The 25,355-nt window shown below is 45.1% G+C and overlaps 1 protein-coding gene across 1 annotated transcript; it reads left to right on the top strand.

Moving 5' to 3' along the window:
• The first annotated feature begins 9,905 nt into the window (after positions 1-9,905).
• mxra5a (matrix-remodelling associated 5a) lies at positions 9,906-23,943 on the top strand. Its single transcript, XM_053854665.1, has 8 exons — positions 9,906-10,076; positions 11,988-12,202; positions 12,274-12,403; positions 12,480-12,870; positions 14,025-17,513; positions 17,908-18,826; positions 18,904-19,218; positions 20,687-23,943. Exons 2-8 carry the CDS (start codon positions 12,018-12,020, stop codon positions 22,275-22,277), a joined length of 7,020 nt encoding a protein of 2,339 aa, XP_053710640.1. The 5' UTR covers positions 9,906-10,076; positions 11,988-12,017; the 3' UTR covers positions 22,278-23,943.
• The last annotated feature ends 1,412 nt before the right edge of the window (positions 23,944-25,355 follow it).

Here is a 25,355-nt window from a genome sequence, read left to right on the forward strand (position 1 = left end):
TCGATGAGATCGCACGGCAACAACAGCTTTATAGCACGTCGGAGAAGAGCCTCCAACGTGTATCAATGATTTAAGCATCTTTTTTGTGCAACATATGTGCTCACACTATAAGACAAGCAGCTGCAACTCTGTGTCCCTGGGTGAAAAATATTGTCTTTTATGAAGACAACAGACGACGCATTAAGATCAATGGCATCATTGGACTGATAACCACATAGTATTTAGGTAGACTATATTGAGTATTGTCTCAGGCCACAAAAAAATAGTCTGGAGGTTTTGACCCCTAATGAGCAATTTACCATTAAATCTGTGTTAAATTGTTTATTACTAGACGATCTCTTGCTGTGTCTTTGGGTGTATTCCCTGCTTTCAGGGTAAGAACAGACCTAAGAGACATCATGAAACTCTCTAACTGAACTCTTGTACAGTAAGTAAGTAGTTTTTTTCAGAGAACAATTGTATTACATACTACTTATTACATAACTAAATATGAAAATACATCACGTTTTGAAGCTTTGTTAGACTTAATATACGCACACTTCTTTGTGTCCTGAAAATTGGTTGTAATGTTGTTACATCGTGACAAGATGCTGTGGTTTGTGTCCCAAAATATCACAGGTCACAGGTTGTTGAAGTATGATCTGCTGGAAGGTGACAGAGAGTTTTCTTTCAGGCTCTGATGGGCCACATACTGTAACAAGATGTTGTGGGCCAGATTCAGCCGCCAATGTTTATGGCTGGAATTGACATTTGTTTCATGTGACAGAAGTGAGTGACATTCACAGCTCATCTCGCGTCGCTGGAGTTATCGTGTTGTTGACTTGAACATATGAAACGACATACAACACCTCTTCATTTCTTTGCTTTTAGACTGTTGAGTCAAAGGATACAGGATAGTTGTGGCCTTCAACTCAAGCATCTCACTTCATCTATTACCACTGTCTGCTTAGCACACCTCACTTAGACCTCGCAAAGTCTGAAGTGCAAATCTGAAGAGGATAAGGATGGAGTGGAGTTTATCGAGAGTATTTGAAGCGAAGCTTAAACCAATGAAATGAAGAATGAATGTTAATGTAATCATCAGTTCTCCCTCCTGGTTCCAGTAGATTGGTTCAGCATGAGCCGCCGCCTCCCGCTGCGCTGCAGCTGTGCTCTCTACCTACAGATGTCTCGCCGAGAGCCCAATCTTTAAATAAGAACAGTCATCATGAAGCAGCTGCGATTCCACTCAGCGCCACCTGAGTGGAAGGCGCAGCAGGTCAGACTGGAGCCCTCAAACTGACGGCCAGGTGTTTGGACGGGGGTGGGGGGCGGAGGGCTCTGGCGCTGTCATGAAACAAACACACTAATTACAGGAATGTGAAAGAGTTCATGCACCTTAAACACACAAGTATGTACTGCAACAAGTATGTACAAGGACACCAGCTGCACATGTGGTCCAGGAGAGGAAAGTGGAGGGAGTCGAAGCCGTGTTTGCTCATTGGCTGCTTCCTGCAACACTGGTGATCGGCTGTGGCATTCATGACAGTGTTATGTACACTGACCTGACCTGCAGGTTTGAATGGTTTTCACCTTTAACCTTTCACACGTCTGATTTGAGAGGTTCACTTGAATTTGCGACATGAATTTTGGCAGAATGGAGGGGAATTAACCCAACACATAACCAGAGTAAAACGTATGTATTGAGTATGTATTGATTGAATTCTCAAAGTATTATCTTTACCAACACTTGTATCTCCCCTCCATGCCTTGAAATGTGGTACCTCGTATCACATTGTAACTCACACAAATATCAATCCATGCTCACTCCCACGGTGTAATATATTGACATTGGGAAAATGGACTTTTGCGTCCTTTACTGACGCCAAAGGCAGCATTTACTGTTGCCTGTTGATGCATAGGCGTTTCAGTGACGTAAAACAAATCATTCCTCTCTGTTGCTCCAAGTAGAATGTCAGGAGTGCTCGTGGTCTCATGCTTTGCCTAACCCCAACCTCCATCTTTCTTGATATGATGCACTGCCGACGGCGTCAGGATTTGCCACAGAATGTGGAACATGTGCTTCAATTGAAAACCTGATGCGTCAACATGCACCACTGCCTTCGCCGTCAGTATAGGATGCCATAGCCCACTTTCCCAACGTCAATATGCTACACCATGGGAGTGAGCATGGGTTACCCAGAGTGGTCTTCAGTGGTTAAATAGACATTTTGGGTTTCTGGAATACATCGTATATACTAGTGATTCCCTAGAAATAGGGCAGAATAGAATAGAATAGATTAGATTAGATTAGATTAGATTCACTTTGGTGACTGACTGCAATCTAAAGGAGGCGTTAGCTTCAGACCTATGTATCTGGGCGTCATTTGAATGAATTGGTGTCACATTTGTTGACTCCAAGCTAGTCTTAAGGTTCAGTGTACCTTTGTTATCTTAGCATTTATTCGTTCACAGATGAGTGTAGACGGTCGCAGAGATGTACAAGGAGATCTAGCAGGAGAGCATCAGTAAACATGTGGACTTTGGCCTGTTGTTGGCGTCATTCATGTATGAGGCCCACTCCACCTGCACTAGGGGAGTCATGAAAACCTGGTTCTGTTTGCATGCAAACTGACACCACAAGGTGTGGGAAGAATTCTTCCAATGGCTTTTGGCCATGAAGGCCACTGAATCTTGATGACACTGCTTGGATTACTGTACATTTGACGAAATCATTCTTGGTTGGAAGGGAACTTCAGGGACCAAAAGTTCTCTCTGCGCACTTTCATTTTATTTCCGTCTGGACGGCTCTGAATCGTGATCGCTGTCTCTCACTCTCGTTACGGACATTAGCTGTGAAGTGTTGGTTTTATTAGATAGGGAAGCTTTATTAGATGTATTTTTGGTGTTCTTTCCCAAAAAATACCTTCTTTCCACAGAGAGATGGAATGCCTTTTCAATGACTCTGTGAATATAACAATGCGTTCCGCTCGAGTGACAGTTATTTGGATATTTCCACAAGAGGTTTGACTGGACTTTGCCCATGCAAAACTGTGAGACGGTCTAGAAACCTTTCCTTTGACATCCATCCATTGAAAACACTGCCAGACACTCAAGTACTCATAGTAGTCAAAACCCACAGGAGGTCCGCACATGCCAGAACATGTGTTCTAATTACGACTTATTGACATAGATATCTTGCTGAACGGGCTTCTGGGTCTCAATGTTTGTTTGGTTGGCAGGTCCAAGAGGATCTGGAGGGGTGCGGAACAGATGTTTCAGGGAGCAGGAGAATACTTCTCCATCAAGTGGGAATACTTCACTTGAACACACGAACTGGAGAATTCAAGGCCAGTTGAGCTACAATTATTATTTACTGGCCGTTTTATTATCACTATTTGGATGGTTATTTACATTCAGAAGCATCAGCAATAAAAACAGCACGAGGCGGTCCTTTTGTTGACTCAGCACGACTGGATTCTTTTTAAGCCATCCGTTACAAAGTTTGAAAAGGGGCACCGAACAGATTACTCACATCAAAGGACGATCAGAAGGGGTGGATAAACCTGTTTGATTTGTATTGAAGCTGTAGTTCAGTAGCTTCATCAGCTGCGTCTCAGTGCCCTGCTTCACTCCAGTCCCTCGGACTCCCCACAGCCTGCTGGGAGGACGGATGATGCTCTAATCCCGTTTATCTTCGGGTGCCTCGGCAGCCTAGAACACCCGGGATGCCTACGCAGATGTTGAGGACTTCACCTCCTAACTTTCCGTGCCTTTCCCTCACTGCTTGCTGCTGCAGTGCTGTGTCTCTCTCTTGCTGCAGTCCACAACATCACTGTCCAAACTGTCAAGAGATCAGAGTCGCAAGAGACACTGTGCTGTGTGAACCAGATCCTGTCTCTTTTGGATATTGCTGTCTCCGTTGAGTTTCAACGATCATTCCGTCATAATGCAATATATTGGTCAATGGTTTCTTCCAAATGCTGATGCCTGACTTCGCAAAGTGTCTTTTGATCAGTCTAATGGATCAATCTACAGTTTAGTCTGTGAGGAGATTTGTGATTTCCTGATGCTTTGATCTTATTTGAGACAAGGACAGGTTTGTCTGGTGAAGGGTAGATGAGGTTCCATGACACAGTACTGAAGGGTTGATGAGGTTTCATGAAACGGTGTCCTGGTTTTCAATGGCCACCAGATGGCACTGTCCACTGTAAAGGCGGCCTCCAAAAGTCTGTTTCATCAACCCTGCCACACTGTTTCATCATACCTCATTCACTCATCTCTAGGTGGATCTACTCCCTCCAAATACATCTCTCATGTGTAACATTTCAGAGTTTCACATCGCTGATATCTACGAAAGCTCAGGCCTGCCCTGTTCATTTGGAATTTGTTTACTGCTAACATCTGTATATAAAACAAGTGTTCCTTTCTTTTCCGCAGTCAATGTAATGTATATCTGTTGGACATGGTGACTACGGCCCACAATGCAGTGCAAAAATCACAGGAGCTTCTGTACGAAAGGGCCGTGAAAACAGTGTTGCAGGGTTGATGAAACAGTGTCCCAATTTTCAGGAGCCACTCGATGGCTCTACCTTTAGAAATCATGTGCGGTTTTGTTGAGCTAGTTGTACAAGTGCTAACATTTGACAGTGAAAGGCACCATCTGGCTGTCTTACACATGGATCCGGATGCTCTGCGTTCATTTCCTCTGTATTTCTATACATTTCCACACATCTTACAGATACGGACCAAACGGTGCAGTGCCACCGGAAACCATGAGGGGCAGTGCTGTTACTACCCGATACGTAGTGCTACGTAATGAGAGAATAACAATAGCGGAAATTCTGAGTGTTATGAGTTATGCTTATTCAACACATTAAAGGGCATGTGATAATGATGAAAACCAAGTTGATTCAAATGCATTTTAAAGAAGCCCACTGGCTGACATCTGAAAAGATTTTGTCGAAGAGCTTTTCACCTACACACTGCATTAGAAGGAGACATTAGAGAACGCGGGACAGCAGACAAATGCAACAGCACCCACACACTCAATTAAAATAATTGCTGAGTAATTATTATCAAATGTGTTTCAGATAAAAACTCTCCCAGCCCACCGTGGAAACCATGTCTGCTTCATTTTCTTCCATTAAAGTGGCCTCTTTTCATAATAGAATCACTGTTGACATCATTTTCCAAACGGCTTCTCGGAGGTTTTTATAGATTTAGGCTGCTGCTGAAAGTACTTTGTAAAAGCCTGCGGTCCATAAAGCCCAGATCACAGCGCGAGCGTCAAAGAAGAGTTTTCTGATCTTGCGATGAACTCTGCATCATTAACCCTATTTTTGAGATAAAAGCAGGAAACAAACTTTTGACTTGCTGTTCCAACTCTTTGGCAGGAGTATGTGCGCTATATATTATTAAGCCTTACTCCGTTCTCTTTCTTGTTTTGGAAGACAGCTGGCTGAAAACACTCTGAAATATACAGCTTGGACAGCACATCTGTTAAGCGTTATCGGCCCCTGCAATCACATACGAGTGCTGAAAAGTCTCCCCGGCTGCTGGACACTCGGCTTCTAAATGTGGCATCAAATTTTCCATATCATGACTTAAGGGGCTCGCAGGAAACAATATTGAGATCATCCGCAGACACATTTTTCTGCATGAGAATTGTGATTTGGGAGCTTTGAAGTGGAGGGGGTGCATTGGGAAAAAAGATGAGGTCATGCATTTCAGCGGCGCGAGCCATTACACGGGCACACGCTTGACTTTTATTAGAGGTAACTGCAGCGTAAACAAACATCACGGACACTTCCCTGTGGCTCTATTGTTCTTCAGCCCGTCCTCCAACCTGGCTCGACTCGGTGTTACACTCCAGATACAGTCAGGTAGCTGGTGTACCTTTAGTATTTGGCATGTGACCAACTCGGTCCATCTCCTACACAATTAAGTCCACCTTAATTTGCTCTGTAGCTTTTGGTGATGTATGACCCGGTGGAGTATGGATCGAAAGACGCTGATCACTGGGAGCCATTTGCTTAACCGTATCAACAGTTTGAGCCCCTTTTGTGCTCCCTTTGAACAAAACTGTACCCGTCTATTTTAAATGATGTTACTGTCTTGTTCTTTACGTTGCTGTTCACCAATATATCCAACAGGGCGAGTACGGTAGACAGCGTTTGTGCTGACTGATAACAAGGGTAACTTAAGAGGTCAATAACATGAAATATTCAGGAGCCTGATAGTTAGCAACCATGCTAACGGTTGCTAACATGTTGGTAATGTCGTCTCCAAACGTTCAAAACGCCCTGTGTGAATGCGGCTGGAGAAAAATCTATACACCTGCAGATCCGCATTGTTGCGAGTGACAGCACAGCTAATGTCAGGTTTGTTTTATATTCAGACATTGACATTCAGTTGTATACAGTATATTATTGTCAGATCGTCATCTTGTCTGAGGAGCATCTTGTTTACTTCCGCTGCGTAGCTGAAGCCGCGCATCACCCAGTCCAGTCATAGTCCAGCCACTCGGCTACATGCTATCTCTACCAGCTATTAGCCCCATTATCCACACCATGCAGTGAGACTGTGTTGCAATATCTCGCCAATAGTCGGACTAAGCTGTTTACGTGTATTTTAGAAGTCCTATCGTAGCAAGTAGTGTTGTCGATAGGACCACAACAACCGAGACCAAAGCATTATAGAGACTGGAGGGTCTCGATCATTCGAACAACGAGACAAGACCAAGATATTTGGAGATTAAGACCACGACGAGTGCAAGATATTTGGAAGTTGTCCTCCAGCTCAGGTGAAACAAAAACCAACACCCAGGGAGGCCCTTTTGTGGCCCAGTTTGAGACCCCTGAAACTGAACAAAAAGCCAGAATACTTTGACCAACTATGCATAACAATGATGGCAGTTTTGTCTCTCACTCTTGAAACTGATCTCAAGACAAAGACCAACATCGAGTAGCCGGGCTGAGGCAATAGTTTTCTGGGCCGCCGTGTGACCGTGCTCAGTGAGGATGTAACCTTGTTTGTCCACTTCAGCAGCTCCTTATAAGTTGGAAGTACCAAAGATAATACTGACCAAAGTTTGACCTCACATGACCTGGTGATCGTTCGTCCACAGGAACCCGGCAGGAAGTGGACTGGTGCACTTTTTCCACTCATTTAACTATTATATCAAACCAACCGTGAACAAGAGTTTGTGCAGAGTTGGGAACTGATTTGAGTTATTTACCAGGTTCCTCAAAGGAGCTGCAGAGCTCAAACAGTGGGCTCATCTGTTTGTTTAACCAGAACAATGGAGACGCGGAGAAATCGTTCACTGTCATGACACATTTTCTGTGTGCTAAACCTGCAACATTTCGTAACTGTGACCTGCTTCTCTGGAAATATCTCTGAAGACGATCTGGCTCCAAGTGAGAGCTGATTGCAGCAGGAAGTAAATAAAGAACGGGTGGAAAAGTTGGAGAGAGTGAAGAAGAAGGCGGATGAGAAACAGGTGCACGACAAACGTTATTGTCAGTCCTAGAATCTGGAGGTAACGCCGCTGACCTAGTTACACAGCAGCAAAAATCCACAATGCTACAGTAGGTGGAAAATATTCTGGATGTTTCACTTCACTATCCTCTTGAATGCATTTTAGGAAGCCAAGAAAATGATCTTTCTAGCACGTAGTCTTCGACATTGATGGGGTTTTAACGTCACACAGCTGTGAAATGGAAACTCATCTCTGACACCGTGAACATTATCCTGGAGTTTTAATCTTATTCGAAGCCATGAAATCATTGCTTCACCTAAAGTGTGTTGCAACATATTTTCACAGATATTTTCACAAATGACACCAAGTTTTTGGACATTATTATTGACAAACTGTGCTAGAGATGTACCAAAAATATACAAAAAGAAAAAACGTATTCTCATATAGAGGTCCATTTATGAGCCGTATTTCGATCAAAGCAGATTAATCGCAGAGGTCGGTGACTCCCTCTGGACCTCAGCAGATGTTCCTGCTGGAACGTTCATCATCCAGACACCGTTGCAACCAAAATCCTGGAATGAAAAATCACTTGACGACACTGTCAAACTCCGGACAAGGAGATGCATGAAATATTCATCCAGACAAATCCAATGTCTGATGATGCACGCGGGCTCACTCCGGAAGCTGCTGACACCGTGTCTGCCCTTCGGTCCTGGCGCTGCAGGTGCAGCAGGACAGAGGGCCTGAAGTGACACCATGATCGATGGGGGCTCCCGGTCCAGGAGTTGTGCCGCTAACCCTCCTTCCATCACCTTCTGACCTCCACTTTCCTCCAGCTTAAGCACTGTCACAACACCAGGACCCAGCCGCAGCAGGAGCCTTGCCCTGCAGTATGAAGTGGAGCGATGAAGATCTTAAGAGTTTCAGCAACACACTGTGTCTTACTGCGCTTTCTAAAGTTCCACTGCTGGCTTCCTTCGGACTGTCTCGCATGCTGAGCGTGACTCGGCGTTAATGAGAGGCCCTGGAAGTTTACCAGGCTTCACCATAAAGAGGGAGACTTCTCACTGCCTCCGTCAGCACTAATACTGCTGCGGACAGCGAATTTCCCGGTGAGATCATGACATCATAGTTACCACAGGGATGTGAGAGTCTCTATGATAGCACTGTTAGCATGTGTTTCATTAAACAGATCCCACCCCCCTGTTATCTCTGGCTCCTTTGGGCCGTATGGAGCAACAGAGACAGGGTAAGAGCCAAAAAGTGGACTGCTGATCCAAACTTCAGCATCTGGCTCTGATCTAAGTGAACTGATTTTTCACTTTCTGTACTTGTTTGAAGCTCAGATGTACCTCACACAGGATGAAATGAAGGAATCTTGCTGACAATATCACGTAAAACGACTGGATTCCATTAGTACTCCAATAGTACTAAAGACTTGCAGAAGGGCAAGATATTTCTTCTTTTTTTAATGACTGCCACGTCTCTGATGAAGAGTTGACTTCAACCACAGAGTAGAAAACTTTGCTCTCTTGCTCAGCTTCTTCCTATAGAAAGATGTAAAGAGGACTCGCCATCATTTGTGGACGGGAATCAAGAGCAACCAGTCATCACCTTCCCTTCTATCTCATACACAAAGAGACAGATAGATGGATGGATGGATGGATGGATGGATGGATGAATGGATGGATACAGTGGCGGTTTTAGGCACGGGCAAATTTTTGCTGTAACCACAACTGCTTTTTTGTACTTTTGTCATATATATTTTTTCTTGTACGAACATGAATTTTATCTCATGAAAAATTCTTTTTCTTGTACTACAGGATTTTTTTTCTTGTACGAATGTGATAATTAGCTCATTCAATGATGTAATACACTGGAAATAAAACTAACTTACCATGGCAATTCAGAGTTTCCATAGCAGTCTGAAGTGAGTCGACCTCAGCAGAAACAGATGCAGACACTTCTTTTAGTCTCAAACGTGATTTTTTCTTGTATGAACATGTTTTTTTTTTCTTGCACAAACGTGGATTTTATCACGCACAAACAAGGTCAAGTATCAAGAGAAATATTTTTCAGAACTTCCATAGTTCAAAGACAAATATCAAGGTTAAAAATTAAAAAATAGAATAAGATAAACGTGTTTTTAAATAGTATTCTCTGTGATCCTTATATCAGGAAATACAGACAGACAGATAGATAGATAGATGTATACAAAGTATACAGTATGATGAAAAAAAAAAAGAAAGTACATTTAATCCTCACTGGAGTCACCCACTCCTCCGAGCACCGACAGACAGTCCCACAAGAGCAGTTTGGGTTATTTGACTTCAAACGACATCACTCTTTCCAAAGTCCTTCAGCGAGTCAGAAAAAAAGTTGCTGGCTCCTCCTGTTGAGAGTTCCTCCATTCACTTGAGGAACTCTCGCGTACACGCTGGAACTAAGAGGACCTGGCTTCATTAATATTAATATTTCTGAGAAACTTTTTTTTTGCCAGTGTTCGTTTTTATTAAACAGAATTTCACTCGTTGATCAGCACCGTGAATAAACCATGTGAAGATGGAAGAAAGGGGGTCGGGCGATCAGGAGGGAAGTCATCGATGATATAGAGGTAAACTATTTTTTTTTTGTCTCTTATTTTTAGCAGTTATATCGCGTAGCGGGTCTGATGCCCGGGCGCGGAGGCAGGGAGCTGCCCGAGGAGCCGAGCTTCACTCCGGTGCTGAGGTTCACACGTGTGCGCGCTCGGACGTCACATTCTCCCTTTAACTTTTTTACGGCACACGACTCTTAAGACTCGTTTAATGGAGGACAGAACAACGACTTCCCATCAAATCAAGTGCAAGATTTCTTCCGTCATGCAAATAACGACGCGGAGATGAGCTAATGGGAAGAAAGATGAGGAGGTTTCAACAGTCCGAACCACATCCGAACCTCGTCTGTTTGGGAATAGTTCAGAACTTTTGGAGCGGTTTGAAAATCTGACTCATTGATCTGACTCACCAACTCTCCTTCCTTTGGTACTTTCAGTTCTTATGTGATCATTTCTGCAGTGGCTCATTTGCTTGGTAACTATAAAAAAAAGGGTCAAAATTACAATGTGGAATAGTGTATCGAAGTTGTTGATGAATATACTATGTGCTATACTATATCTTTACGACTGACTCTGAAATTAATGTCAAGAAGTTGTTAGTGCTCTATTCATGAAAAAGTTTCGCTTATACTTGGATTTTATTTAGAAGATATGGATAAATAATCACTTGTACCTTTCAATATTCCCTGCACCGTAGAATAAGGAACACATTCTGGATTATCAATGAATACATGACTTATTCATATGTGTATTAGCATCTCATTCAGCAGCTATAAAGCATTATGATGCCTCTTGTTCAGAATAAGGACACAATGAGTTGACTCTAAATAGCTAAATAAATAACTAAATATTCCTAAGCGGAATATTCATGTACTTTAACATGTTTAATTCCGTTTTTTTTTCCTCTTCAATAGTCAAATCTTGCATGCTAACAAAGTAGCTTCATATGGATATACATTTTGAAATGTTTAGAATTTCAAATTTATAGCAAGTTAAAGTTTGCACAATAGCGGCCTCACTGGAAACAAGCGCTGGGGAAAAAATGATTCTCAAATATGTTTTTTTTTTCCCCACATGATGATGATGGCAATACGCGACGTCATATCCATTTCCTGGTAAGCAGCTGGGAAGCGAAACTCAAGTTTGGTTTAATGCTCGTGACAAGCTTTTATTTTCAAACAAGGACTCGGTGCTGGACTGACGTAGCTGATGCTAACATCGGGCAGAGCCTTTTCATAATGTTCATTCGTGATATATAAACATATGAAGTCACCTGGCTAGAAAGGCCAGACAAATAAGAAGTGTGGCCTGACAAAAGCCTCATTTGCCAGAGTTTTACATTGGTTACGGGAGAAGCAGCAGCACTGTGTTAACATGTTAGCACTCTCTGCTCAGTAGGGCTCTGGAGATTTGTAGCTACTGGAATAACAGCATCTATGCGATGGATGGTAAAGCTGTGGGGAGAGTAGTTGGATATTGGCTATTTAATCCATCTTAAATGCTGGTTAATGAAAATGAACCTGACCCAGGTGTGAGCTCGGCAACACATTGGTTAATGTTACGTTGAAACCACATGACGCCTCTCAAACTCACACTGATCTGAGGAGCGCTGTCACTGTTCCTGAATCAATCTCATGGTTCTATCTAGGTCACATGATGAAGATGGCGCTTTCACTTTTCACTATCAGTTAAAATGATGGTTTGTCTTGCTAACACTGTCGATAACTCCTGACGCGTGGGTCCCCTTTAATATTGAAGTCCTCCAAAGAGATTGACATCAGGTCCGTCACTATTTACACGTAATACATGTTGAGTCAGCACTATATAAACAAGTGCGTTATTGTGCAGCGTCAACTAGCTTTAATAAAGAATCACGGCCACAGAGTACCATTTACTGTGTAGCAAACTTCATGCTTGTTTACTGCACAGCTGCCTGTTGATCTAACCACCTGGTTGAAGATGAGCCGTCCCACCATGAGCGTCCATCACACCCTGCTGGTGCTGCTGTCTCTGTCGTCTGTGTTTGGGGTCCCATGCCCCCGGCCCTGCACTTGTCCACACGCCACCGAGCTCCACTGCACCTTCAGATCCCTGGTCTCAGTCCCAGCTGCTGTATCGAGACACATTGAACGCATGAACTTGGGGTCAGTTCTTCAGAAGAGCACAGCGTTAAGACAATTTTGATGTTTGCTTCAACTACTGTGTTTTGTTGCAGCTACAACAGAATTCATAAGATCACAGATGAGTCTCTAGCTGGTTTGAGGAAGCTTGAGCAGCTGATGGTGCATGGGAATGACGTCCACAGTCTCCCTGATGGTGTGTTCAGGGACCTTGTGTCATTGCAGGTACAATAGAAAAATGCAGAAAAACTGTTTTTGTGTTGTGTTTCATGTACATATTTATCTACCTATTGATCATTAGGTGCTGCGGATGAGCTACAACAAGGTAAAGGAGATAAACCGACACACCCTTCAGGGTCTGTGGTCTGTGGCCCGGTTGCACCTGGACCACAACCAGCTGGAGTTCATCCACCCCGATGCCTTCCACGGCCTCACCTCTCTGCGAATGCTCCAACTGGAAGGGAACCGTCTCCAGCAGGTCCACCCCACCACCTTCACCACCTTCACTCTGATGGGACTCTTGCACGTCTCCACCTTGAAGTACCTGGACCTGTCCAGCAACGGTCTGACCACGCTCTCCACCCGGGTCCTAGCGACCATGCCCCAGCTGGAGAATTTGTATCTACATGGAAACCCATGGACCTGTGACTGCAACCTGGTGTGGATTCATGACTGGGATCGAACTGCACCAGGTGAAACAAATTCAGATTTGTAGTGTGGTCATTCTGGTGGTCTAACCATTCTTCATCTTCAATCTTCCATGACACTGACCTCACTCTTGCAAGACAAAAATATATTTATATGTGATGATTGTGCTGGACCTGTATGGGGACCGTGAGACAGTGGTGAGGTGTGCTGTGGGAGTTAGGGATCAGCTCTCAGCCCGTTCTTGTTTGCTCTTGTTATGGACAGACAGACCAGTTTAGGGGCTCTCTTTTATGGATTCCTCCCTGAGGCACTATAAGGGGGCCCCAGGGCAGACCTCGGACCACTGTCTCCCAGGTGGCTTGGGAGCACCTCACCATTCCACAGCATTAGCTAGAGGAAGTCTCTGGGGATCAACCATTCAGAGTTGTGACCAAATGGTACCAGTTAGAAGGGAAGCTTGATTAGAAAAGTTTGGGGACAAAGTGAGATACTCAGATCACTTAGACACACAGAGTAGAGACAGGAGAAGTGGTGGGAATTTAGGAACCAGGTAAAAGAAAGAAAGGAAAGCAGCCATTGAGGTTCATGGATGTAATAGAGGAAGACATACAGAGGGTATACGAGGATACGTACAGGATCCTGTAAAGTGGCGGAAGCTGACTTCGGCAACCCCTGACAGGAAAGGTTAAAATTTGAAGTGTGAGACTACAGGCCCAAAAGCGTAGGGGAAGAAGAGGGAGTCAGAAGCACACCCAAGTTTAGGAAGCTGTTAAAACTGAATGATGCATTTGGCCAAAGATACAAAATAACAGTGTGCAGGTTTTAACCGACAATGTAACAAAACATACTCACAAACATTTTCTGCCCACCTTCATCTTGACCGTAATCTGTTCATTGGAGTACGTTTCGCGGAGAGAGTTGATGCAGACAGGGCCATGACGTCATCATTTTCACACACATTTTCCACATGGAGACATGGATCAGGGGTTTCACTGTGCGACTGTGCGATCCGGTTTCAAAGTATTAAATACGGTGACGGAAAACTGCAGATCCGTGTGCACCAAAGGCCTATCCGAGACAGAACTTGTGCGGATACAACCGACGCTGTCTCCATGTGGATGGGGTCTTACCCGCATCCTGGTTATGATTCTGTGTATCCTATCATTAAGTGTCATTTTGTTTGTCATTTGTACTGCAGGTGTCTTGAAATGTAAAAAAGACAAGGCCTTTCCAGGAGGACAGCTGTGTGCCAAATGCTCCTCTCCCAAGAACCTCAGAAGGACAGATCTCCAAACAGCTGAGAACATGTTGTGCAGCCGCCCCATCATCACCTCTCCAAATGGGACTCCACCGACAGAGGACTCGGAGAGCGAAGTCATGACTATCGAGGACTTCACAGAACCGTTCGGAAACATCTCACTCGGAATCTCAGATGAACATGGAAATGAGGTAGCCTTGGAATGCACCTTCAACAAACCTAAGGAGCTCAACAAAGTCACCTGGGAGCAACTCGACCAGCACCATATGTTGTCCAACATCTCAGTGTCCGTTGACCTTGAGTGCCCTGTTGATCGGGTGAAATATGAGCAGCTGTGGAGGCTCATAGCCTACTATAGCAGTGTTCCAGCTCATCTTCAGAGAGGCCCGTTGCTCAGCGAAGAGCCACATCCAACATATGTTTATAGACAGGATCCAGAGAAGGACGCTGTGTACTACACTGGTGTCAAAGCTAACATCATGGCCTCTGCTGCCTGGCTGATGCAGACATCACTCGACGTTCAGCTAAACAGACATCAGTCTTCGAGCCGAACCGTCAAGCTCATATTGGTGACCCGAGTCTCGGAGGAAGTAGAAGTTGAAATGGCAAGGACACAGAGAAGAACATGGGTAATGATAGAGTCCACCAACACGACCCGTCATGCTTATACAGCCATCCTGGGCAACACAGTTGAAATGCCCTGTAAAGTGCGAAGTTCTGGGAAGCCAGTGATTTACTGGATGCTGCCAGATGGCGCTAAAATTGAAGCACCACATAATAGTGCTGACAATAGGTTGTCTGTCACAACTGACGGACAACTGGCGATTAAATCCGTCAGTCACAAAGACGCGGGGATTTACTACTGCTTTGCCAAGTCCCGCGACGACGTTGCTGTCCAGCCCTTCCAGCTGACAGTGCAGGACTCTTCCAGCCCTCCTCCAGGAGAAGAAGCGTCACTCACTTCAACTCAGAGACTTGCTGGGAATTCTCTTCTCCTGCCTTGCAGTGCATCTGGCTCTCCTGATGCCGAGATCCACTGGATTCTACCAAACAGCAATATAGTCAGTTTTCAGGCCAATTCCACCAAGGCATCGGTTTACGCCAACGGGACTCTGTACGTGTCGCAGGTTCACTTATCAGACAGCGGTTATTACAAATGCATCGCTCTAAATCAGCATGGCTCTGATGCACTGGCTACTAAAGTGACAGTTCTGAGACATAAAGGCCTTATCGGTCCTCTGAGGAGGTTTCCAGCAAGACCTCAGTCTGCTTCAGGGGTCAACACCAAGATTAAAGTCCCAGCCGGAAACATTATAGAGGAAGGATCAGGGGGAAACACTGCTGCTGAATTACCGCCCAAGAGGCGCCTGGATCTTTTAAGGAGGAGAGTGCCGAATGTTACGTCCTCTCTGAGGAGGGGTGTCCATCAGTCCGGGCCCATGTGGAAACGCCCGGCGGTGCTCAGGAAGCCTGTCAGGCAGCCCACTCCAGACAATAAGAATGTTCTTGAAAACAGAAGGCAGGTTAATATGTCAAAGAGCAAAATAGATCCAGAAAAGTGGGCGGATATTTTGGCGAAGATTAGAGTGAAAAATGCTCAAAACCTGGTGACTGTAATCCCAGTTCCACACTCAACAAGTAAACTGACCCCCCAGCCACATGATATCGAAGGCTCTTCAGATGTCCAGGATTACGCGACAACTGGTCCCACTTCAGTATCTAATACATATGGTCAACGTACACAAGAGACTTTGAGCTTCACTGAACATTATTCAGAGCACAGTCAGGCTCCAGCGGTCACACCACACACTGCATACGATGCCCAGCACACACCTAATAGCACAAGTCTGGAACAGCTCATACCACCAAGCACTGTCCTCCCACAGACCACATCTGCTCCTCTGCATGCCGTCACTGTTTGGCAAAGCAGCACAAACAGCACAAGTAGCAGTGATACACTTTCTCAAAGCGCAAATACAGATGTTGACAAAGTCAAAACAGCTGATTGGTCCCAGGCAGCAGAGGCGAGCCAGCATTCATATGTGCTGAACATTGCCAGCTCTGTTACGAACGCTCCCAGTCCGAGCGAGATTAGCCCGTCACTCAACCCAGCCGAATTTGGAACTGCTCAGGTGGAAAATGGAACATATTTTAGTGAAACTCCATCAAGCCAATGGGGCACAACTCCTCACTCGCTGTCGGCGTTCACAGCACCGTCTCCTACATTAGCACATGTGCACGCTGAGTCAAAAGAACTCAGCTCCACACTTCGTCGCCAAAGTAGTCCCAGAAAAAAGAATGGAGGTCGAAGGAAGAGGCCAAACAGACGGAAACACAAGTTCAATAAAGCCATTCATATGGCGGTCACCACTCCTGGAAGCACTCACCTGCCAACGACACGGATCACTGCTTCCACCCTGCCAGAAATAGACCCATTCCCTGTTACAGTAAGAAGTTTCCACACCACTGTTCCATTCACCTATGGCCAAGCAGCACTAGATGGTGTGAGTCACACGGAAAGCAAAGTGTTGAAGCAAGACGACAGCATGGCTCCTCAACTCACCGACACAGCAACTCCTGACCCCAACACAAACACCAGTCTTCTGCCTGAAGTTGCTGCGCCACTGGAAAATTTCACAGTGACTCCACCATCATCAGAGGATAATGTGATTCCCACATTAGCCAGTGAACATCTGTTTATGAGCAACCCCACTGCAACTGTCCCACAATCATCTCTGGCTTCCACATCTGTCTTCCAGTCGCATGTTGCCACGGCAACCTCACAAAAAATCGACAGCAGAGCCATGCTGTTTAGCACGGCTGCACCGTCAAGTGTGTCCTCAGAAGAGTTCATGAGAACAGGGTTGTTAAACACCAGAAGTGAGCATGGCTCAAACGTGACTGATGGGGTCCCGGCAGAAACAGAACACCATGAGTTAACTGGTACAAATCCATCGACAAGTTTAGAAGTCACAACTAATTCTACTAACCCAAGTCCTGATCTCTCGACTGTAACAACTGCAACAGAAACTGCACAAACTGAAGTGGCCCATTCCCCACTTGAGACTTCTGACAGCCAACGAGTCCAGGCAGCCACCACGTCATCACCTGGACCTGACACCAGCTCACCCAAACAGAGAGCTCCTGTTGACAATGGAAGCCCGCTCACAAACCCAGCGAGTGAACAGACATCAACACAGATCACCACTGAAGCTACATTTACAACACCTCAGGATTTCCAAACCTCTGCCCAGAAAACAACTGGCAAGCCGCTACTCTATGACCATAGATCTATCCTCAGAGGAAAGCCAAAGATTATTCAGAACCATGTCAAGACTGTCACTGTCAAGGCTGAGGGAGATGCTCAACTTTCCTGTGAAGCGGTGGGCGATCCGAAACCTTTCCTGTCGTGGACCAAAGTCAGCAGCGGTAAGTATAAGTCAGTGTCATCGGCTTTACAAATGCACACAGTGAACATCTGGACAGAACTAAATCCTCACATAGGATCATCTGACATACATTCAGCTTCTCTGCAACACTGGCAGCAGGATTTTCAATGATGCAACTTTGTTTTCAAAGGAAAACTGGTGAACAGGTTAAGATTTATTTCAGCTTGTGAATGTTGTTTTAAAGCAGCAATTTAATCAGTGACCTTCCCAAGTTGGCATCAATTTTACAATGAAATGGCACCTATTTGGTAGTGATGGGTAACTGAGGTTCCATCACACAGTGTGCTGATTTTCAGAGGCCACCAGATGGCACCATGTTTAGCTTGGTCCACTTGCCTAAATTGGAACTGCTGTTCTGTGTTTGTCTTGTACAGGGGCGACTATTGTTCAGGACACCAAGGTCCACAGGTTTGAAGTCCAAATGAATGGAAGCTTAACGATTCGCAACAGCCAGCCAGCAGATGGCGGCGATTACCAATGTGTTGTCCAGAACCAGTATGGTATAGATAAGACGGTCGTCAGCCTCGTGGTCCAAGCTCAGCATCCTCACATCCTTCACCCTCGCCACAGAGACGTTTCCGTGCAGCTCGGCGGCAGCGTTGATGTCATATGTCAGGCAGAGGGCCACCCTGCTCCTCGAGTCACTTGGGTGCTGCCTAACTTTGCACCCCTGGCTCCCTCCCCCTTCTCTGTCCTGTCCCAGCAGCGGGTCGCTGTCCTGAGTGATGGAACTCTAAGGCTTCGGCAGGCTTCCTTCACAGATGAAGGTATCTATAAATGCATCGGTACCAGCGCTGCCGGAGCGGACGCTGTCACTGTGCACCTCCATGTGTCAGCATTGCCCCCGGTCATCCACCAGAAAGCAATGGAGAACAGGACGCTTGCTGAAGGAAGCGCAGCCTACATCCACTGCACGGCCACCAGTGCTCCCCAGCCTGCCATCAGATGGATCACGCCAAACGGCATGCAGCTCACTACTTCTCAGTTTGTCAGTGGGCGTGACTTGGTTGTATTCCCCAACGGGACCCTCCACATTCGCAAACTCATGCCAGAAAATGCCGGGAGATATGAGTGCGTGGCCAGTAACCCACTGGCTTCTAGTCGAAGAATAGTGACGTTACATGTTGCACAGAATCCCTCTTCTGCAAAAGCGATTATAATTTCTTCATCTCCACTGAGGACCAATGTCATCTATGGAGGAAGGCTGCTGCTTAACTGTGTTGCGTCTGGTAAACCCTTGCCTCGGATCATGTGGAAGACACCATCCAACAAGTTGGTAGATGCTCAGTACAGGTAAGATGAATCGTTTCAACAGAACCAACTGCTCCTACTGTGAATAAGGCAAATGTTTTCCCACCTTTATTCTACAGCTATGACCCAAGGATTAATGTTTTCCACAACGGCACCTTATCCATCCACTCAGTGACCAACAAGGACAGTGGGGACTATGTGTGTGTGGCTCGTAACAAGATGGGCGATGACTATATTCTGCTGAAGGCCAATATCTTGACTCAGCCAGCCAAGATTGAGCAAAAGAAGCTGCCACCCAGTCAGGAAGTGGTTTACGGCGGGGACTTGAAGGTTGACTGTGTCGCCTCTGGTCTTCCCAACCCAGAGATCAGCTGGTCACTTCCAGATGGTACCATGGTGAACCCGGCCAAGCAGGACAGTAGGCGCAGTCGCAGGTAAATGCTTGGGGTTTTTTTGTCATATTCAGAATCCAACCAACCAGAGATTTTCACCATTTCACTTTTAGACTTATAGACCTTTTCTGCATTTTTTCACATTCCCAAGACTTTTTTCATGATTTTTGCAGCCAAAAATGACTTGTTTTTATTGCAGTGAACATTGCGATCATTTATGGTTCTGCAACAACAGGACGGGGTGTATGAAACAAATGGGCTTGTGAAAAACATTTCAATCATGGGAATTTTGACATTTATTAATGCATTCACAGTCGTTCATGTCCAAATCACGATCCTTGGCGGGAATATTTGTAGGTAAATGTGAACGTTTGCCGTCGCACATTTCTTCTTCTCAACAAGGAGGGAGGGAATATGATGCCGCACATGCCGCATAGAGGGGTGGGTGAAAGGAGACTGAAGAGATTGGTGGAATCGACGGGAAAGTCGCAGTGAATGGGCAGAATTGCAGCGTGTCACAGAGCTTGCAGGGATTGGTCGGAATCATAGGACTGTCTGTCTTGTACCACTGAATGTCTTCAACAGAAGTTGAGTAAACTTTGCTTGTATTGAAGTTAGAGCTGTCCCCAATCTGCATCTGTGTAAAGTAGTAACTACGTCAGCCAATACATTAGCAGCTCGGCTTGTTTAAATGCTGTAATGTCGAGCGTAAAATCTATTAAAGGGTATTCATGAACAATTCAAAGACTTGTGGTAATAGAACACTTTATTTATGCTGAAAGAAAGCAACAAAAGTCATCTGCTTTACTTTTTTAGGGTGCCACTGTGCCGCCCTAAATGTTTTACTGGTGGGGATTTGCCCTTTGTGTTGATGGTTATTGCTCTTATACACCAATACCTTGTTTGGCGTCGCTCAAGTTTTTCTCTGGAAGTACAAAGACCTGTGGTAAGAGTAACTGGCCACATCCCACTTGAGACGCCTCGACCATCCAAACTGCCAACATCAGCCCAAGTCCCCACAGCAATGTGGCGACCTCACACAGCCTTTCTCTGAATCAGCGACACAATTTCCCCCCAATGCAGCAATTATCTGTCATTAGGCGTTTTCAATATTCTGTGTGAAATGGCATTATCCAGCAATCTCGATATATTACAGCAGGAGTCCCTCCTCCCCAGCTCCCGACTTCTCTGACAGCTTGCAACTTTATGATGAATGACTTCTCATTTCCAAGGATAATTACTTTAAGAATCAATTTTGGCTTAAATTCATTTAGAGTTCTTGTATATTTGTTTTCGCATTACAGACACGTTATCCCCAACTGAAACCCTGGAAAAACAATGAATAGGTATTTTGCTGTCAAATCTAGAAATAGAAAAGCTTTCATTTGGAGGGTTTAAACATCTGTCTTTTAAAGACTGAGTTTATTTCCCATAATTCAGATCTTGTGAACGTTGCTCAGCTCTAATCCGTGTTGGTCTGTCTCTCTCTCTGCTCTGTGCTTCGATGCAGGTACGTCGTGTTTGACAACGGGACTTTGTTCTTTAACCATGTCGGGATGCGCGAGGAGGGTGACTATACCTGCTATGCTGAGAACCAAGTCGGCAAAGATGAGATGAAGGTTCGAGTGAAGGTGAAAGCTGTGGCCGCTCAGCCACAAATCCAGGACAACGTAAGGGAAGTCGTCAGAGTTCATTACGGCGAGACAGTGTCACTCAGGTGTAAGGTTAAAGGGGAACCGACGCCAATTATCACCTGGATCTCTCCAACACATCGGGTTATCTTCCCGACCACTGAGAAATATCAGATGCTCAACGATGGAACACTGGTGGTTCAGAAGGTACAGCGCTCTGATGGAGGTAACTACACCTGCAGGGCCCGAAACAGCGCAGGACAAGACCACAAGGTGACCCAAATGGAGGTGCTTTTAACACCACCCACAATCGTCGGTTTAAAAGATGCTGAGAGCTTGCGTAAAGTGGTCACCGTCCATGGGCAGAGGGCGCTGATAGACTGTGTGGCCAAGGGAACGCCGCACCCTCGGGTCATGTGGGTTTTGCCCGGAAACATTATCCTCCCAGCGCCGTACTACAGCAGCAAAATCATAGTACACCAAAATGGCACTCTGGATATTCGATCTTCTAGGAAGACCGACTCAGGGAAACTGACGTGTATTGCTCGCAATGAAGGAGGGGAGGTCAGGCTTGTGGTACACTTGGATGTTAAGGAGCTATTTGAGAGGTCACAAGTCAAAGCCATAAAAGCAGACAACTTGTTTTTGACCGTGGGGATGGCCATGACGTTGAACTGCTCATTCGATGGACCCAGGCCCCCGTATGTGACATGGATATTGCCTAATGGGACGCCATTGCAGAGTGGGATGCGTTCTTCTAAGTTTTTCCACCACCCCAACGGCTCCTTGTTGATCAGCAACCCCTCTCTTGTCGAGGCTGGTATGTACAGGTGCTTCGGCCGACAGTCAGCCGGACTAGTGGAGCGTGTCGTTGCCTTGTCGCCCGGAAAAAAGCCAGAGATTTTAAACAGGTACAACTCTCCAATCAACATCATGGTGGGGGAGAATTTAACGCTTCATTGCCTGACTAACAGTGATCCCATGAAGATCACATGGACTATGCCCAGCGGAGTTGTCCTCAACAGACCTCAAAGAGTTGGACGGTATGCCGTGTTAGCCAATGGATCACTTGCCATCCAGCATATTTCCGTTTATGACCGTGGCTCCTACGTTTGCCGCGCTGCCAATGAGTACGGCAGTGATCTTCTGAAAGCGGGGGTTACAGTGATCGCGTACCCACCACGGATCACAAGCGGTTCTCCGTCTGTGATCTACGCCAGGCGTGGAGTTGCAGTTCAGTTAAACTGCGTGGTGCATGGCATACCTCGCGCAGAGGTAACGTGGGAAACACCCGATAAAACACGCATGACTGTCGGCGCACAGCCACGCCTTTTTGGAAACAAGTACATTAATCCTCAGGGATCCCTAATTGTCCAGAACCCCACGCAAAAGGATGCCGGTGTTTATCGTTGCACAGCAAGAAACGCCATTGGTTTAGACTCTAAATCAACTCTTCTAAATGTGTTCTGAGGTGCACAACCGCTACAGGTGGACAATGTCTCACACAGAAAGCTTCCGTGTGTGATGCGACAACCCGTCCTCACTTCCATGGCGAAATATGGGAAACTTTTGTTGAAGCATAGGCGTAAAAACCTTTTCTTTCTGTTCTGTGCCATTTGAGGGCCTTTAGATAGCAATTACATTGTTACTCGTGGAATGACAGGAGCGAAATCCCATGGCTGAACCTCCATCTTTCTTTTATGTGCCTTGCCGCCCATGGCGTCAGGATATCTCAGAAAACGGATCACGTACTTCAACATGCAATGCTGAAGGCTGCCTTCGACGACTTCATAGGATGCACTTTCCCAATGTCACTACATTACGGCATCAGAGTGCGGATGGGTTGGATGTGACGATGACTGTACTTTAAATTATGTAAATATTTTGTCGAGTGTATTTTTTGCGTTGTTTTATTCAGATTGTAAATAGGGATGGGCGATAACCTATCTTACACGATATACCGGCAAAAATCATTTCGGCAATGAGAATTCTGCGTATCACGATGAAGTCGATAAACACGCGACTCACTGGCTGCTTTGGACCTGCATACATAAATAAGACAAGACGGTGACAGCGCGCCATGCTCTCCAGCTCTGTGGCATTTGACAGCCGACACAGGTGTGTGACAGTTGTGGGGACTTTGATGGGCTTTGGTTCATGATCATAGTCTTATTTTCATCTTGTTTTTCTTATTTATCTTATTTTTAATACAGAAATCATCAGATCAGTGTTTGTTTTATTTAATGGAGTGATCCTAATGGGCTTAGGCAGCCATCTGACTTGGTTCACATCAACACATGCAGAGTTTTAAACTGCGCCGGTGCCTCGGCAAAACACCGTGGTGACATCCACTCCAGTATTGACACCAGCATCTTCTACCAGAAACGTGAATTTCTCATCTCTACACTTAGTTAACTATTATAATTAAACAAATAATGATGAGACAAACTCCACTATAAGTTTCATCATAAAACAGTTTCAAGAGAGACTGTAGTGTCCAACACGTGGAATAGAATGAACATGGATTCATCATGATAAAATATCGTTATCGCTGATAATTTTGTCATATCACAATAATGTTTTTCATCCATATCGCCCATCCCTCGTTGTAAACATTTTTCAATCGCGAAAGAAAGACAGGTACACCTTATTTATAAGTAGTAGAATGTACTTAAGGATTTGGGGAAATAATACACAGAGGAATTGTGCAGTAACCAATCGCTCTTTTGTCTTAAACTGAACCTCGAATAGGAACCAAATAGCTTTGCTTAAAGTGCGGTTATTGAAAACTCGCCGTTACTTTGTGATGGTAGAATCTGTACGTTCGATGCCTCTCTGGTTTCTGGCACTTCTGACACAGACAGAGTTTAGAGGAAATATTGAATTAAAGGCCATTGTGCTTGAATATTCAGCAATCACTGATTATATTTCTCACAACCAGTTCTTTGTTTTACAGTTTTGTGGCTTTCTCTGGTGTCCATTGGTGCTCTGCCTTAATTGTATTTCAACATGACGCTTGTAAATAAAACTGACAATTAAAACGAAGCCGTCACTGTCACAACACGGGCAGTTTACGTCGATTCGGTGGCAGCATCTGTGCATATCAGTGTGTGTGTGTGGAGATGTGTGGATTCAAACTAGGTGCCTGCAGTGTCAGTGCTCAATTAAAGATGTAAACAACAGGTGATCTTTGGACTGTTTCGGGGTTTGTTATCTAGAACTTTTAACTCTGGGCTGCTCCCCCTGGTGGATATATTGGTGAACTGCAAGACCAACATAAAGATTGTGTGGAAGCATGTGATAAGTGACAGCAAGCTGCTTTCAGCAATCCAAACCAGGCAACTATCAGGTTTTAGGTGAATGGTGGGATCAAGAGGTTGGAAGAGAACTGAAGACTGTATAACCTGGCATTGTAGGAATGAAAGAAATGAGCAGAAGGGAGGGGTGAGTGTGGTTAACATATAGGGAAGCACTGATGAGGCCTCGTGAAACGTTGTTCTCCTTTTCAAAGCTCCATTGATGGCGCTCTGTTTAATAATAGCATGTGGTTTCATTCAAATGGCTGTTCAAATCCAAAGATTTGAGAGCAGAGATTGCCACCAGGTGTGCTCTGTAAATGAGGACACTGTTTCATAAAGCCTGAAAAGTAGTAATGGGCTACTGAGACTTCATGAAACCGTATCCTCTAACATCTTTGGATTAGAAGACGCATTTCAATGAAATCATTTCTAAACCTGCAGCAGCACCAACTGAGTTTCATGAAGCTTCATGAAGCCTCATCTGCCCTTCACAACCAACAAGTGATGGAAGTGGAAACTATTGGAGGCCAGAATCCCCGAGATAAATGGAGAGAATCTAAAATAAAAGGCTTGAAGCTGTGGGGAAACTGGGCCACCAGTGGTCTCTTTGGGAGCTGGAACCTTTCTCACCCCACAAGTCAGTACAGCATGGTTCTAAGACAGTCAGCAATATCAGCATATTTAGAAAGATAATTGGCTCGGATTTTCACCAGATAACTCATAAGAATGTATATGTTGACAAAAATAAATAACAAAAAAATGGCCAAATATGAAAAATATAAATATAAAAATATATAACAATTGGAATGTTTATTTTAATTGGAACGCACAATTTTGACTAGAATGCATCACATTTTCGCAGTCAAATGATCAAAAGCATTATGTGCCGAAGGTGATGATTTTGTGCCTGAGAAAAAAGCCTGGAATGTTATTATCTGAAAAGTAGGTCACCATCACTTTCGGTGTCCAATCATCGTGCTCGGAGTCTCCAGACGCAGTCAGTGTCACAGAGAAGAGACATCTGGAAGTATGAGGAAATCCCCCATTAGTTCAGCCAAATTTCTTCTGAAAGAGAAACTTCAACGTCTTGGCAACGACAGCCCGGCTGGAGGGGATAGCTGACTCCTCAGCATTTTGCTTCAGACAACTTATTAGCTAGGATTCAACACACAGCATTTATGATGACTCGGTGATCGTGGGTGAGCTCCATGTGGCAGCAGACTTCAGTGACTGCACTCCACCAGTCTTA

The sequence above is a fragment of the Synchiropus splendidus genome, chromosome 1 (genome assembly GCF_027744825.2).
Source record: "Synchiropus splendidus isolate RoL2022-P1 chromosome 1, RoL_Sspl_1.0, whole genome shotgun sequence".
Classification (NCBI taxonomy): Eukaryota; Metazoa; Chordata; class Actinopteri; order Syngnathiformes; family Callionymidae; genus Synchiropus; species Synchiropus splendidus.

Bases quoted from the DNA above. Each gene is read 5' to 3' on its own strand.
- mxra5a (XM_053854665.1), top strand. From the start codon at position 12,018: ATGAGCCGTCCCACCATGAGCGTCCATCACACCCTGCTGGTGCTGCTG. The intron at 12,404-12,479 runs GTACAATAGAAA...ATTGATCATTAG, and splicing joins GGGACCTTGTGTCATTGCAG to GTGCTGCGGATGAGCTACAA. The intron at 17,514-17,907 runs GTAAGTATAAGT...TGTCTTGTACAG, and splicing joins GTGGACCAAAGTCAGCAGCG to GGGCGACTATTGTTCAGGAC.